Source organism: Mustelus asterias, chromosome 4, assembly GCF_964213995.1.
Source record: "Mustelus asterias chromosome 4, sMusAst1.hap1.1, whole genome shotgun sequence".
NCBI lineage: Eukaryota > Metazoa > Chordata > Chondrichthyes > Carcharhiniformes > Triakidae > Mustelus > Mustelus asterias.
Window position 1 is genome coordinate 142,942,050 of NC_135804.1, and position 12,642 is coordinate 142,954,691.

Consider the following 12,642-nt stretch of genomic DNA (forward strand, 5'->3'; position numbering starts at 1 on the left):
TACCTGCAACCATCCTTGTTGCTCACCTCTGTATTGTTAGGGACCAGGTCAGAAACTTCCAAGGTATATTATGAAATTAGCCTAACGTTTTTTAATTTTGGCATTATGGTGAGCATACAATAGTTCACTCCAGGTATGATTTAATTGACCCACTTGGAAGCTTTTATCGAAACAAACATTATTTAAGAACACAGTTGAATATAACAAAAAGAATTAACATTTCTTAGCAATTAGAATACTTAAACATGACAAAATATAATTCTCAACAGCTATCCAACTCAATCGTTCTAACGCAAACAGTATCCTCATAGACATACATTCCTCTTCAGAATCAGCACAAAACAGATATGCTCACATGGGTGCTACGTTTCCAGACTTTTAACCCCTCTGGACAAATACAGAGAGACACCCGTCTTCTGCCTCTCATACAGCAGCCTCCAGAGAAAGATCCACCCCCAAACAGCAGAATTTCAGAAAAAGAGACTCATTTCCTGGCAGATCCCAGTCTCAAAACCCAGAGCGAGATAAAAGGCAGTGGCCAGAACTCTACCACCTCACCTGCCATGGAATCGGCATGGGCAGAGGTCCAACAGCGGAAATCTCCTCTAACCTAGGGTGAGAATTTCTGGTCTCGCCCGAGCGAGGCCATAAAATCCCATCCAATGACTCTCGAAAGATCCCAAGAAGCAAACTGAGCTTGATTTCTCTATGTGAGCTAGCTTCCCCAGTCACATGATTTTACTGTCAATCAATCTAATCGAGCCCCAGTCTGCAAAACCCCAGAAGAAAACACTAATATAAAAGAACAGCATTAGTCTAGATTAAAACAATTAGTCTAGATTAAAACAAACACTCAAGCAATTAAGACCAATCATGCTGCTGCAGTAACAGCAGAGGCTGTGGGTTACAGACCAAATGACACCGATGTTAGAACAAACTGTTAAAAAAATCCTGCACAGAAACATGACTCAAATACATTTCTTAAAGGCACAGTACCATCACAGTATTGTCCAAGCATGATAATACCTTCCCTCAGTTTCATACTAACTGCATAGAGTACTCAGTAATATAACCTCTCCTGATCTGTGCTCAATGGCTTGGGTTTTACCCTTTCGGGTTGGACTGGGAGGCCATGGAGGAGGATCCTGTAAAATAATGATGAAAGGGCGGGATCGAGTGTGAGCCACCTTCCTGTCACCATTTTACCAGCAGTATGGAAGGTGGAGAACAGCCCCTCCCCCTCCCCACTGCCGGCTACCCCCCGCGCCCCATCATTGCACCACAATAAAATTGAATCACTTATGCGGTAAGTTAAGGGCCACTTCCCACTGCCAATCATATTTTACCAGCAGTCGCTGAGCCATCAGGCAGGCTCCAGTTTGGGAGGGGCAGAAGGGCCCAACAATGAGAATGGCTGCTCCTGTGGCAACAACCACAGTTGGCACTGCATTGTCCCCCCCCCCCCCCCCCCCCCCCGCCCTCCCCCCCGCTCCCCAGGGTCTGGCTGACTGGCTGCAGTGATCCCATACCCCACTTATTATTAATTGGACATGATGGTAGGGGTGATATATATGGTGGTTTTATAATTAATTAAGGCACCAATTCATCCTAAGGGATTGGGTAAACATGTTGTGTGTTCATTTAAATGAAAGCAAAATACTGTGGATGCTGGAAACCTGAAACACAAACATAAAATACCAGAAAATCTCATAGATCTGGCTGCATCTGTGGAGATATTAATTGTTTCCAGCATTTTCTGCTTTTGTTTCGGGGGAGATTCATCAGCCCCATTTGCCACTGGTGGGAATCACGATCGCTCGCTGAATGGGGCATCGGGCAGTTGAAGCTACCTCAACTGGCTACCTTGTTTTTAAGGCAAGGATAGATAGATTTTTGAACAGTAAAGGAATTAAGGGTTATGGTGAGCGGGCGGGTAAGTGGAGCTGAGTCCACGAAAAGATCAGCCACGATCTTATTGAATGGCGGGGCAGACTCGAGGGGCCAGATGGCCGACTCCTGCTCCTTGTTCTTATGTTCTTATGTTGGTTGGGCTCAGGCTGGGGCAAGGAGTTGACTTCAGCACTCCCCCCGGGATGAGGGTCTCACAGCTGGTGAATCCCTTCTCAACGGGGGATTCCCGCTGGGGGTGAACATGTCTGGGATTCACCCGGCCCGCCTCGCCTGCCCCAATTGACTTCCCACCCAGAGTGGGCGGGAACATGGTATTTATGCAAAATCCCTTATTGTAATCTCACTAGAGAGCTGGACAGCTCATTCAGCGCCTCCCGCTATTCACCTGCCTCTTCAGCGGGAACCGCACCGTGACGGCTTTGATATTGGTCATGACCAATGGGAGGCGGGGGTGGGGTTGTACATGAGATGCATTCAAGCATGAAGGGAAAGGTAAATAAACACAGCTGACTGGATGCTGAGTAAAAACCATTAAGCTGTCAGTCAAAGGAAAGATAAAAGAACTGGACTGAAATTGAATGAAAGCAAAGGTTCACAGAGGGTTTGAAGGTATTTCAAAGGCTTTTAGCTTTTGATGAAGGCTCAGAGACTTGAATAAATGCTGTGTAAAAAGAGTGGGGCTAAGTGAGGAGCTGTGGAGAAGGTAATTTCACCCCCTCCCGCACCCTGCCACCCCACCCCAGTGACAATTGGTGGCTTCTGTCAGTCAGAGGAGTGTAAAGGATCTTCATACACCTGCAGCTTCCTAGAGAGAGAAAGAGGAATCCCTTCTGCTGAACGGAATGTGCTGGGATTTGGAAGCCTTCCAGCTGTTCAGGGGCATGGAGATTTAAGTGACATGAGAACTTGAATGGCGTTAGAGGACAGGAACAATAATGAGTACTTTACCCCAGGGTGGGTCTGGATTCACCATCCTGAAACTGAATAGCAACTTTCCCAGGGCGAGAAGGGGCACACCAGCTGTGAGACCCCCATCCCAGGGAGAGTGCTGAAGTCAACCCCTTGCCACCAGCCTGTGCCCAACCAACACAAGAACATATGGACATAAGAACAAGGAGCAGGAGTAGGCCATCTGGCCCCTCGGGCCTGCTCCGCCATTCAATAAGATCATGGCTGATCCTTTCGTGGACTCAGCTCCACTTACCCACCCGCTCACCATAACCCTTACTTCCTTTACTGTTCAAAAATTTATCTATCCTTGCCTTAAAATCATTCAATGAGGTAGCCTCAACTGCTTCACTGGGCAGGGAATTCCACAGATTCACAACCCTTTGCGTGAAGAAGTTCCTCTTCAGCTCAGTTCCAAATCTGCTCCCCCTTACTTTGAGGCCATGTCCCTGGTTCTACTTTCACCTGCCAGTGGAAACAACCTCCTTGCTTCAATCTTATCTATTCACTTCATAATCTTGTATGCTTCTGTAAGATAGCCCCCCATGAAACTTTGGGGACCCTCCCTTTTGAACCTGGCAGGGGGGCACATGAGCACTATACCAACCTTCTTGACCCCCCTCAGGATCTAAGACACCAGGCCATGGTGTCAGTGCCATGGTGCCAGAGAAGAGTAAGGCTCCCTCTGCACTGCCACAACAATGTGCCAATTGGAGAAAGTATACTCTATTGCAGTATTTCCATATTCCCCATCTCTCTGATATGCCAATGCCAATCTTTAAGTAATGACTAGTGGGCTTTTTTCCCCCTGTGGACTCGTGCTAGGCTACCTCAGGCTGAAGAATCTTTCATCCCATTACTCCGATTTAGATTTGTACCCAGATGAAAGACCAAAGCATAACCCACAACAATGTGACCCAGACCCCCCAACCAACTCACTCTTTACATTATCTGTCCTACTCCACTTGTAGAGATATTAAGGAAGCCCCCATTGGTGAACATGTTCTCTGAATCACTTGGCACTTTTTACCTTTTTTAGACACAAACTGGGAAGTTACCCCAATTTCAAATGTGGAAAAGATGGGTGAGTGGTCACTTGTCATGACATCATCCGTGCAACCTGCAGAAAAATAAAAGAGAATCAACATGTGGAAATGAATTATTAAGTCATTTGGTAATACAGAAACTTGAGTAATCCTGAAAAAAAAAGATATTTCTGTCAAAGTTTTGCACCTTGCACTCATCAGGACATGTGCAAGAATACAAAGTAAAGGAAATCAATAAATTTACACTGTATGAGAAGGGAATGTTGTTTGGTTGGCAAATGGACTCTGATTGGGGGGGGGGGGCATTGCCATGGAGAATGCACCAGTTGACTGACAGTTAACTGCCAAACATTGTTGGAATTTAAACCAAACAGCTTGACTCTGATTGGTCAAGGAATTGCTCTGAGGAATGAACCAGTGAATAGCTGTCCCTTATTTTGTTTCGCTGAAACAGGTGCAATGCATGTACTTGTTCTTTCTGTCTGCAAAGAACAGGGCCCTGTGTATTATTGTATGTAGCTTCTAATAAATGCAAATGCACCAAATTGCAAATGTGACTGACAATATTAAATTGGTTATCAGCATAATTTTTAACACACTGAAGATTATTTAGAAAACCTTGTCCAATCACGGAATGACATCAAATGTCAGATACAGGGCGGTAATGCGATGCAATGGTTATGACAAGGAAATCTGTCATCCTTACATGGTCTGGTCCACTTGTGATTCCAGACCCACAGCAATGTGATTGACTTTTAACTGCCCTCAGGGATAAGCAATAAATGTTTAAAGTTTATTTATTAGTGTCACAAGTAGGCTTACATTAACACCGCAATGAAGTTACTGTGAAAATCCCCTCTGAAAACACTGGCCCAGCCAGCGACACCCACATCCCGTGAACGAATAAAAGAGAAAATTTTAAACAGTGCTCACTTCTCAGTGAGAGGCTGGATGGAAATCCACAATTATTTCAACAATTCACCTTATAATTGACCTCAGTGCCAAAACTGTAAAAGTTCTGACAAGCTGCAACCACATTCAATGAATAGGTTTATTTGTAATACATAATGGATGGAGGGAAGCTTGTGGGACTATTTTCTCAGTATCAGCTGATTTAGGAGTGAGAAGCAGCACTATTCAAATTTGGAAAATCAACGTAATACATTTTCCAAAATTCCGATGAGATGAATTTTCCGGCTTATCCCGCCTGCGAGATCTTCCAGTCCCAACTGTGGTAACCGCCCCCCCCTTGCAGGTCGGCAAAGCAAGTAAAACGCTGTGGACAGTGGCAGGACTAGAAGGTCCCACCACGTCCACTGTCAGAAAACACAATGATGGTGGGGATGGGTGCTGGAAAATCCTCCCCAACAGATGACGCGTCTTTGTTCACCAATTCAGGAATACCTGACCAGGATGGGAATGACCTTCTAGCTTTGCTTTGTTGCCCTAAGCTGCAAAGGCACCATTTGTATCATTGATAAAAAATGGATATACCCACCATATGAAGTACACTGATTATATGTTGCCGGGTAAGATTTCCACAGGACCCTATCACACCAAGAAGGAACATTTATTCTTACCTATAATAAACGACAAAGAACAAAGGTATGAATACTAATAAACCTGATGATCTCGTCAACAGATGTTAAATGGATGGGTCGTTAGTTATTTGGTTCTCCCACCCTCCCTTCTTTATTTACAAAGTGACGCTTGCAATCTTCTAATTAAAAAGCACAATTCCAGGATATAGAGAGATTTGGAATAATTAAGATTGCACCCGTGTTTCCCTTGACCGATTCTAAAATTCTGGATGCAAACCATCGGGTGCTTGCGTTTTTCTTGTCTTAAGTCCCATTATTTTCTCCATTGCCATCTGTTTTACTCATATTAATTATACATCGCCCCTCCCTTTGAATTTGTTTTCAGTTCCTTTCTATTTCTGGTGGTTTTCTCTATTCTAGCACTGTGAGAGCAAAACCCAGAAACTCCTGTGGTCTGACATTTCCTATTGTCCATCATGGCCTTGCCTGTAATAGTTTTTCACCACTCTATTCCTCTTAATAGACTTTTAAATAACATTGCTGTTAGTTTTGATATCCGACACAAGATGCTTTTCACCCATAATTTCAATTCTTAGGTAATTTTTTTTCTCTAAGTCTCACAATTTGCTGGATATGTTTTTCTTGCATTTGTGTAAACCTTTTACCTTTATATTCTTCCAGTCTTTGTTTATTGACCGTAGTAGCTCAACCACACAAGTGGAACTTTAGGCCAGGATTTTCCAGCCTCATCTTAGAGAGACCCATTATGGGCGATTTGGCAGCCCAACCAACAGCCCATTAACGTTTGGCAGGACCGGATGATCCCAGTGGCAGGCGGGACTGGAAAATCCCACGCTTTGCCTTTCAGGGGTACATACTGCTTGTCTGCAGGTTTGTCCACTATCAATCTACTGTGGATAATTCATTCCTTATTCTGCCAAAGGTTGCCTTCCTTTATATTTAAAACCTGTTCGAGACTTTCTACCCTCCCTTTGAAACTAATACAAATTTTAATTATATTATGGGCACTAAAATGCAAGATGTTTCCCTACTAACAGACTGGTAACTAATTCTGATTTATTGCTTATCATTGAATCTCATAAAATTTCTTCTGTTGTCAGTTCGAAAACAATATTGATTCGAATGCAAAGTCAAATCAGATGGGGTGGAAGTGTCAGTCGTGAACCTGTGCCCGTCAGTTTCCTAACAGTTTGGCAGGAGGGGGAGCAAGGGGCATGAGGAAACTGTCTCAAATGCATGTTCAGGAATTCATTGCCCTCGCTAATTGACCGTTGTGTTACGCTCACTCAATGAGAAAGCTAAAATCCCATTCGCTGCACATTGTGATCTTCACGTGCTTATCAGATCTCCATCTGTATACATTCCCCACTGCATCATTACAGTCAAGAGGTGTGTGGACAACCACCAGAGCTGTTTATCCTTTGCAGTTCCTTCACCCTAACCAATAGTGATCACCACTGCTTGAATCCCTTCCTATTACTGCTGTCATTAAGCGCCTTATCAATACTGCTACTTCCCATCCTCATGCCCCTTCTAATCTCTCTGTGCTTTCTAAGGATTTGATAGTCCATAACGTTTAGCATTCACCACATAAACACAGTGGCTACGAGAGCAGGTCAGAGGCTAGGAATACTGTGGCAAGTAACTCACCTCCTGACTTCCCAAAGCCTGTCCACCATCTACAAGGCACATGTCAGGAGTGTGATGCAATACTCTTCACCTCCCTGGATGGGTGCAGCTCCCAACAACATTCAAGAAACTCAACACCGTTCAGGGCAAAGCACCCCACTTGATTGCCACCACATCCACAAACATCCACTCCCTCCACCACCGACCCTCAGTAGCAGCAGTGTGTACTATCTATAAGATACACTTCAGAAATTCACCAAAGATCCTGAGACAACACCTTTGAAATCCTTGACCACTTCCATCTAGAAGGACAAGGGCAGCAGATACATGGGAATGCAATCACCTGCAAGTTCCCCTCCAAGCCACTCACTGTCCTGACTTGGAAATATATCACCGTTCCTCTGCAGTTGTTGGTCAAAATCCTGGAATTCCCTCCCTAACGGCATTGTGGGCCATCAGCACATGGATTGCAGCGATTCAAGAAGGCAGCTCACCACCGCCTTCTCAAGGGCAACAAAGGATGGGCAATAAATGCTGGCCAATCAACGACGCACGTGTCCCACAGATGAATAAATAATTAAATAAATGAATTATGCTGAGTTTGCAGCCAATTCTCTGCAATGCCAGAGGCTAATTTTGTTCCTCAAACTCAAGCGCTTACTTTCTTACGCTATGTGATATTCCTATTTGCATGGCTGTCCTCTGGCTGCCTCTATCTTTGTCAGTCTTTTCCTCACACTTTTAGATTACCACCTGAATGAATGTGAATGCGCAGAAAGAAGAGTGTGAGGGAGGAAATTAGGAAAATAAACAACCTGATATGACTTACCCCAGTGGTTTTGTGCTTCTGCCATGAGTAAATGTCTCTGGTGTTTCGTTCATATCGATAGGTCGGAGGGAATGTGATTTCTTCCTCATCTGTCAGATGTGGAAAAGAAGATTGGGAACGCAATGTCACAGGTGCCTTTGTCCAGTATTTAGGTATGAGAGGGTTAATGTTTCAGTTCTATGACCCTTCATCACAGGCTAGCTTTTCCCTACCATAATTCGGAAGATCGTAGACCTTCAACATTAAACCTACTCACTCCAAAAAATGCTGCTTGTCCTGTGAGTGTTCCGAATCCTTTCTTTATTTCAGATTTCCAGCACCTGTGGTAATTCTGTTTCAGTCATCATCATGTCCAGTGTAATAGTATTTAGATTATCAGTGCCCAAAGCACACAATGCAGTGAAGGATATACTGCATGTGGTAAAATAACATACATTATGCCAATCTTTCCACTTCTCCAATGATCAATATAGGATCATAGAATCCCCACAGTGAAGGAGGAGGCCATTCGGCCCTTCAAGCCTGCACAGACAACAATCCCACCCAGGCCCTATGGCCCATAACCCTACGTATTTACCATGCTTATCCCCCTGACATCAAGGGACAATCAAACTAACCTGCACATCTTTGGAGTGTGGGAGGAAACCAGAGCACCCGGAGTAAACCCACATAGGTAAAGGGAAAATTTACAAACTCCACATAGGCAGTGACCCAAGGCTGGAATTGAACCCAGGTCCCTGGCGCTGTGAGGCAGTAGTGCTAACCACTGTGCCAACCTAATGCATGCCCGAAATTCATATAAAAGTCCCATATTATACAATATTGCATCCAGATCGGGTCACCGCATTACAGGGAGGATGTGATCAAATTAGACAGGGTACGGAGGAGATTTACAAGGATTTTGCCAGAATTTTAGCTGTGGAGAAAGATCGGATAAGCTGGGATTGTTTACTTCAGAACAGGGGAGATTTAATTAAGGTGTAAAAAATTATGAGGAGCCGAAAGAGTGCATGGGGAGCACCTCTTTCCCTGAGCAAAGAAATCAGTAACCAAGGGACATATCGGCATGCATTTAAAGTAATTGATAGCAGGATTAGAGTTAGCAGCAATTTTTGCACCAGCAAGGGGGGTGGGGGGATGGTGGCAAGGGGGAGAGGCAGGAGCTGTCTGCAACTCACTGCTTGAAAGGATGATAAAGTCAAAAACCCTTATTGCATTTGAAAGAAGTTCTTGGATGTGCACTTGAAGTGTTGTAAGCCACGAGACTACCCACTAAGAGCTTGGAACTAGGATTAGGCTGGGTAGCTCTCCTTTGGTCAGTACAGACATGTCGGGCTGAATGGCCTCCTTCCATGCTGTAATGTTTTCTATGGGGTGAATCTTACCGGGGGCAGAGCGGGGGGGGGGGCAAGTGGTGGTGTGATTTTTCCTCACCCGCATCACCCCCCCCCACCCCCCCCCTCCCCCTCCCCCTCCCCCTCCCCCATTCCTCCAGTTGAAAAGTTGGTCAGTTTATTGCTGAGTTTAAACCAGGTTGCCTCAAGGTAATAATACACTGGGGGCAGCCCCCAGGAACAGGAGGTGCCAATCAGATTGGCCAGCAGCTGAGTCATTCCAGCAGCACCACAGCACAGTAGTGACTGCTGCTGGGGCAACAAGGAGTCCCCAGGAGGAGGACAATAGAAATCAGACAGGGAGGAATCCTAGACCCCAGTGAGTGGAGGGGGTGGTGGAGTGGGGTTGGGATTCAGAGATCAGGTAGAGAAGCATAAAGGGAAGGTAGATCCCATCTACTGGGGGAGGGGGGGGTGGTGGCGGACTGTCCTTGATGGCCACAGAAAGGGATAATCCATTTTCTTTGCTCCCACCTCAAAGCTGTTCTGTTTTCCCCACTGTAATAGCTTCAATCAGGCCACCGAGGTTGGCCTATTGGAGTATGAGCTCCCTGATTAAGGATCCAATTGATGGGCCAATCAGGGAGTATTTGCCTTGTATTTAACTGGGAGTGTCAGTTCCTCTGACACCCCCGGAGATAGACTGCTAACTGACAGCACTCTGTGTACTGCTGTTAGAGTTTGTAAATAAAGGGATTTAGGTGAAGGGACTTTTGCCTCCGAAGACTTACTGTACTCACCCAATGTATTATGCATTAGGTGGAATAAGGTTCTTTAGCGGTCTGTAATTGGCAAATTAAGTGCTTGAAAGGTGGATGGCTGCCTGATGCCTCACCCACACATGCTCCCCCACTCACCCCCCAGCCCTGGTAACATGGGGGGCAGCTCGGGGTAGAGGTGGGAAGACGGTGGCCTTGCCACCCACTTCATTGTACATGCCTTTCACCTTCAAATATGCTGCTGTGTGGGAGGCAAGTGTGTTGGGGTTGGGTGGGAGTCCAGGGGAACATGTTTCTATTACACAAAAGGTTAAATGAAAATTGCACTGGTAAAATTTGCCCTTTGTCGCTGTTGAAACCACTAAAGTCAATTAAAGTCACCATAGTCCCAGATGACCATAGGCTGCTCTCACCTTTGAGGGGAGAGAGCTGACTGGTGGTGATTTAACCCGAGGGTCGCCACACCTCAGGCAAGGAGCAAGGTTGAGAAGGCGGGGCCTTCATGAATAATCTCAGCCAGTATGAGGATTGAACCAGCGCTGTTGGCATTGAACATAGAACATAGAAGAACATAGAACAGTACAGCACAGAACAGGCCCTTCGGCCCACGATGTTGTGCCGAGCTTTATCTGAAACCAAGATCAAGCTATCCCACTCCCTATCATCCTGGTGCGCTCCATGTGCCTATCCAATAACCGCTTAAATGTTCCTAAAGTGTCTGACTCCACTATCACTGCAGGCAGTCCATTCCACACCCCAACCACTCTCTGCGTAAAGAACCTACCTCTGATATCCTTCCTGTATCTCCCACCACGAACCCTATAGTTATGCCCCCTTGTAATAGCTCCATCCACCCGAGGAAATAGTCTTTGAACGTTCACTCTATCTATCCTCTTCATCATTTTATAAACCTCTATTAAGTCTCCCCTCAGCCTCCTCCGCTCCAGAGAGAACAGCCCTAGCTCCCTCAACCTTTCCTCATAAGACCTACCCTCCAAACCAGGCAGCATCCTGGTAAATCTCCTCTGCACTCTTTCCAGCGCTTCCACATCCTTCTTATAGTGAGGTGACCAGAACTGCACACAATATTCCAAATGTGGTCTCACCAAGGTCCTGTACAGTTGCAGCATAACCCCACGGCTCTTAAACTCCAACCCTCTGTTAATAAAAGCTAACACACTATAGGCCTTCTTCACAGCTCTATCCACTTGAGTGGCAACCTTTAGAGATCTGTGGATATGGACCCCAAGATCTCTCTGTTCCTCCACAGTCTTCAGAACCCTACCTTTGACCCTGTAATCCACATTTAAATTTGTCCTACCAAAATGAATCACCTCACATTTATCAGGGTTAAACTCCATTTGCCATTTTTCAGCCCAGCTTTGCATCCTATCTATGTCTCTTTGCAGCCTACAACAGCCCTCCACCTCATCCACTACTCCACCAATCTTGGTGTCATCAGCAAATTTACTGATCCACCCTTCAGCCCCCTCCTCTAAGTCATTAATAAAAATCACAAAGAGCAGAGGACCAAGCACTGATCCCTGTGGCACTCCGCTAGCAACCTGCCTCCAATCTGAAAATTTTCCATCGACCACCACCCTCTGTCTTCGATCAGACAGCCAGTTACCTATCCAATCGGCCAACTTTCCCTCTATCCCACACCTCCTCAGTTTCATCATAAGCCGACCATGGGGGACCTTATCAAACGCCTTACTAAAATCCATGTATATGACATCAACTGCCCTACCTTCATCAACACACTTAGTTACCTCCTCAAAAAATTCTATCAAATTTGTGAGGCACGACTTGCCCTTCACGAATCCGTGCTGACTATCCCGGATTAATCCACATCTTTCTAAATGGTCGTAAATCCCATCTCTAAGGACCTTTTCCATCAATTTAACAACCACCGAAGTAAGACTAACTGGTCTATAATTACCAGGGTCATTTCTATTCCCTTTCTTAAACAGAGGAACAACATTCGCCATTCTCCAGTCCTCTGGCACCATCCCCGTGGACAGCGAGGACCCATTGCTCTGTATCACGAACCAGCCAACCAGCCAACTGAGCTAACTGACCCCAAAACCACTAAAGATATGAGACAAATTAACATGGGGTGGTGGCGTGGGTGGGGGAAGCCTGTTGGTGTTGGGGACTTTTACTAATTGTTCAGTGTGACATTGGTGGGAGACCTGCAGAAAGCCCAAAGAAACAGCACAAATGCCACTTAAAATATAAACTTAAATAGCATGTGGCAATGAACACATTTAAGTTATCAGAAATGTACTTACAGAATTTCAGGAAAACCTTTCTTTTCTCTTGCTCCAGGTTTAGTTGGTCAACGCTCAGTAATGGCTCAAACTCCTTCTTGCTGACATGGCTTAAAATATCCTGAATAATACAGTATTGGATTTAGGAGTTTCTCTTCATCTCGCCGCCCCCCCCCCCCCTCTCAAAAAATGAAGTTATTGCCATCCCAACCTTTATCATCATTTTATCTCCTATCAAAAGTCATCCAGCCAATACTATTTTTCACCATCAGTAACAGACAATTTGTAAAGTCCTAACTATGTTAGGGGTTGTGGGTTTTAACAGAAAAAG

General features: G+C 45.3%; 1 protein-coding gene across 1 annotated transcript in view; it reads right to left on the reverse strand.

Moving 5' to 3' along the window:
* The window catches only part of LOC144493038 (phosphatidylinositol 3,4,5-trisphosphate 5-phosphatase 2A-like), a 135,674-nt gene that overhangs the window by 28,009 nt on the left and 95,023 nt on the right, over positions 1-12,642 (reverse strand). Inside the window, exons 17-20 of the mRNA XM_078211851.1 lie at positions 12,333-12,432; positions 7,926-8,014; positions 5,404-5,485; positions 3,890-3,979 (exon numbers count right to left, since the gene is read on the reverse strand). Of these exons, the coding sequence (XP_078067977.1) occupies positions 3,890-3,979; positions 5,404-5,485; positions 7,926-8,014; positions 12,333-12,432 (361 nt within the window). The remainder of the gene's footprint in view (positions 1-3,889; positions 3,980-5,403; positions 5,486-7,925; positions 8,015-12,332; positions 12,433-12,642) is intronic.